The following is a 4,352-nucleotide window of genomic DNA, read 5'->3' on the forward strand; positions in this document are numbered from 1 at the left end:
CCTGCTCATGTTGGTAGTGCATATTCTTTTAATCATGGTTTGCTTGATTTGTTTCCTTATGCTTTTCTTATGACTCTCTTAATCTTGAAGAAACTGACATAATGCTAGTATGATTTTCTTTCTGGTATAAGAGTGCATATGGTTTGTTTGTGTTTTTTCTTTAGGGGAGTTTCTTTCATGTGATGTGTATAAATAATGCATTATGGTACTTGAGAAATTTGTCATATAGGAAAATGAAGTTCTGGTTTTTGTTGACTTGTTAGCTAGGACGTCTGACAACCCATGACCTTGGACTGTGTAAACAAGTGCCCTACCAGTCAGTATCTTTCCTAAACGATGCCTTAAACAGAGAAGAAAGATGAGGGGTCTTTCTTAGTCTATTAGTTGCACTAATCAGATGACAGTGACTTGTTGCAAAAGAAAAATCAAATGACAGTGACTTAAGAGTAGGACCATAGAGAATTCTGTATTTCTCGTGGTTGCACTCTTTTTTCTCTTGAAATAAGATATATGTTCAGAGCTCAAATCTTAGTACTAGTATCATGTATGCTGGAGCTTTCCTGTGGAAGGTTCAGCAACTGCATTTCAATCAGTAAAAAACTGCAAGCGGTTAATGGTGATTGGTGAGATTTGGGAGTAGAGTATCGTTGGGGCAAGCAACGGCATCAACATCAGGTTCCTGATTTTGACCGTGTCTGGGCTTTGAAGGTTTCCATTGCATGCTCCCATTGGTTGGACACAGCAAGGCATTTCTTACATCTCGATCGAACACTGTAACTTCAGCATCCTAGGTTATTTTGCAGTACCGTTTTGACCCAAAATTAATTCGCTCGCTGCAGTTATAGTTGACCATCGATTAAAATAGTCCATGTGCTTGCCCCCAATTATTCTTCCACGCCATTCATGTCCTTGGTTCATGGGATACGAGTACACAGCCACTTCCTCTGTATTTATTTTGTATGCATACACTGAACTTCAGAGATAAGTAGAAGGGAAAAAAAGGGTCCGGAACATTCAGATCTGATCACACACTATTTAATTATTCCATAACAGCGCGGTATTTTTCCTATTTTTTTCTGATTGGTTAGAGTGAGGAGGTTGGTGGAGTGTCATGGACTCATCTGAAACCTTTTCTATCAACGCAAGTTTGGTGGGCTCATGGGTGGCATGAGAGCGGCACTTTGCCTTGCAAGACCAACCCACACCTACTCAATTTATTCCGGTTTCTGAATTCTGACCGGTCTTCACACGGTTAATTTTCCAGAGCGGGGAGGGGAGGGGTAGATCCAACCTGGTGGCTTCGGGCAAAGGGGTATATAAGGAGTTGCAGCCTCCTCTCTGCATACAAACCGTGGGCAGCAGCTTCTTCTCTGCATCCACCAAGAAGTCCCCTCCGTTGCTTTCCTCCAGCAGTGCGCGCCCCTCCTCTCCAGATCTTCTCCGAGTTCCTGAGATCTGGTGAGAGCCTTTTCCCTGATCTCCTTTGGTTTGGTATGTATAGTTTGGCGCCTGATCTTTGCGAGGAGAGTGGTTTCCATGCTGTGGATGCTGTTCTTTTCTCGGGTTCTCTGAAGATGCTTGCCGTCTTCAGATCTGGCCGAGGGTTGGTCTGAGATTCATTGTCTTGATTTAGTTAGTGGTTTGGATAGTAGTGCTCCGTGCTGTGAATTTTCGTTTGGCCTGCTGTCTGCTGCCGCTGCCGGTGGATCGGATGATTGGTGTGATCTCCGTTCAGTCTGTCATGCTCCTTGTATGCAGCCTGCAGAAGTAGGCACAGCGTTTTTTTATCCTCAAATTAGATCATGCTGCGAAGCTGCCAGCATCTGATTACTTAGAATTTTTCATGCTTGTTTGCTGGATTAATTGGGTAGAAGATTTCTTAGAACATTTCTGTAGCTTCAGCTCTACATTTCTGTCACTTACTCTGTTTTTAAGATCAGCTTCAAAAAAACTCTGTTTTTAAGATCTGAATCTCGATTGCTTCTGCTTACAAGAAGATGTGCAGTAAGAGCTGTCGTGCCCTGTTTTGCAATCCTCTGAAAACCATTAATCTTTGCTGTCATCACAGGTTGTAAGCAACCAAGATGGTGAAGATCTGCTGCATCGGAGCTGGCTACGTCGGCGGCCCAACCATGGCCGTCATTGCCATCAAGTGCCCGGCGATCGAGGTGGTGGTCGTCGACATCTCCAAGCCCCGCATTGACGCCTGGAACAGCGACACCCTCCCGATCTACGAGCCCGGCCTCGATGACGTTGTCAAGGCCTGCAGGGGAAAGAACCTCTTCTTCAGCACTGATGTTGAGAAGCATGTCGCCGAGGCCGACATCATCTTCGTCTCAGTGAACACCCCCACCAAGACCCGCGGTCTGGGAGCCGGCAAGGCTGCCGACCTCACCTACTGGGAGAGCGCCGCCCGGATGATCGCCGACGTGTCCAAGTCGGACAAGATCGTCGTCGAGAAGTCCACCGTCCCTGTCAAGACCGCCGAGGCCATTGAGAAGATCCTCACCCACAACAGCAAGGGCATCAACTACCAGATCCTGTCCAACCCGGAGTTCCTCGCCGAGGGCACCGCCATCGAGGACCTCTTCAAGCCCGACAGAGTGCTCATCGGTGGCCGGGAGACCCCCGGGGGCCAGAAGGCCGTCCAGGCCCTCAAGGAGGTGTACGCCCACTGGGTGCCCGAGGAGAACATCATCACCACCAACCTGTGGTCCGCGGAGCTCTCCAAGCTGGCCGCCAACGCGTTCCTGGCGCAGAGGATCTCGTCGGTGAACGCCATGTCGGCGCTGTGCGAGGCCACCGGCGCCAACGTGTCGGAGGTGTCGTACGCCATCGGCAAGGACTCGAGGATCGGGCCCAAGTTCCTGAACGCCAGCGTGGGGTTCGGCGGGTCGTGCTTCCAGAAGGACATCCTGAACCTGGTGTACATCTGCGAGTGCAACGGCCTGCCGGAGGTGGCCAACTACTGGAAGCAGGTGATCAAGATCAACGACTACCAGAAGAGCCGGTTCGTGAACCGGGTGGTGTCGTCCATGTTCAACACGGTGTCCGGCAAGAAGATCGCGGTGCTCGGGTTCGCGTTCAAGAAGGACACGGGCGACACCCGGGAGACGCCGGCGATCGACGTGTGCAAGGGCCTGGTGGGCGACAAGGCCCAGGTGAGCATCTACGACCCGCAGGTGACGGAGGAGCAGATCCAGCGGGACCTGGCCATGAACAAGTTCGACTGGGACCACCCGATGCACCTGCAGCCGACCAGCCCCACGGCGGTGAAGCAGGTGAGCGTGGTGTGGGACGCGTACGAGGCCGCCAAGGGCGCCCACGGCGTGTGCATCCTCACCGAGTGGGACGAGTTCAAGAAGCTCGACTACCAGAAGATCTTCGACAACATGCAGAAGCCGGCCTTCGTGTTCGACGGCCGCAACGTGGTCGACGCCGAGAAGCTCAGGGAGATCGGCTTCATCGTCTACTCCATCGGCAAGCCGCTCGACGGGTGGCTCAAGGACATGCCCGCCGTGGCCTAATTCCTCTCCCTCCCTCGTCGGCCGGTCCGCCGGGCCGGAGCTGCAGGGGAAGGAAGCAAGGAAGGAAGAGCAAGAAGTGGTTTGACCGTGATTCATTCTTTATAGTTTGCATTTTGCAGGAGAAGCATCCACATTTTCTCTCTCGGCCATAAGAATTTAGTAAACCTTCATGTCTTGTTAAGTTCCCGATACATGTTTGCGTCTGTAGATCTTACTTATAATCAAGTCAAATCCTCGGGCCCCTGTGCTGCCTGAGGAGGTTTTCCTTTGTATCCCATGGACGAACTTTGTAGCCTGTTTTGCTGAAATCATTACAGAATCAATGTGTTTTTTCGACAAGTCTGCTGGCTCGACTAGTTGCTCCTCATTTGCTCATGTGTTTTGCTTCACTCCGAGCTTGTTGGCCTGTAGCGTAATGGTACTCACATCTTCGTCACTGAATCGGAGGACCCAGGAATGGAGTTCGGTTTCCTTTGTGTCGCGGAATATGTTGCAGGGAGCAGACAGAGAGGCCACGCGGCGTACACATGGCGAGACAACCGGCATCGACGCGGCCCGGTGATGCGTGGGGCGAGCAGCCTGCAGCAGGCCCATCTCGCCGCCGGGTCGGCGCGCATCTCTACCGGCCTACTCCACACGTCGTTCAGTTCCAGGTTGCAGCCTGGACCGCGTCGACGACCAGACCTCACCTGGACCGCGTCGACGACCAGACCTCACCTGGACCGCGTCGCGTAGGTGGGTGGATCGCCGTTCGTCCCACTTTCCCACCGACACCCACGTTACCACGTGTTTGTGTGCGCGACACCTTTCTCCAGCTCTGGTTCA

At 51.9% G+C, this 4,352-nt stretch overlaps 1 protein-coding gene across 1 annotated transcript; it reads left to right on the forward strand.

The window, feature by feature from the left end:
- Positions 1-1,247: 1,247 nt before the first annotated feature.
- On the forward strand, positions 1,248-3,866 carry LOC123122887 (UDP-glucose 6-dehydrogenase 4). Its single transcript, XM_044543260.1, has 2 exons — positions 1,248-1,458; positions 2,069-3,866. Exon 2 carries the CDS (start codon positions 2,085-2,087, stop codon positions 3,525-3,527), a length of 1,443 nt encoding a protein of 480 aa, XP_044399195.1. The 5' UTR covers positions 1,248-1,458; positions 2,069-2,084; the 3' UTR covers positions 3,528-3,866.
- The last annotated feature ends 486 nt before the right edge of the window (positions 3,867-4,352 follow it).

This window comes from Triticum aestivum, chromosome 5D (genome assembly GCF_018294505.1).
Source record: "Triticum aestivum cultivar Chinese Spring chromosome 5D, IWGSC CS RefSeq v2.1, whole genome shotgun sequence".
NCBI classification, from domain to species: Eukaryota; Viridiplantae; Streptophyta; class Magnoliopsida; order Poales; family Poaceae; genus Triticum; species Triticum aestivum.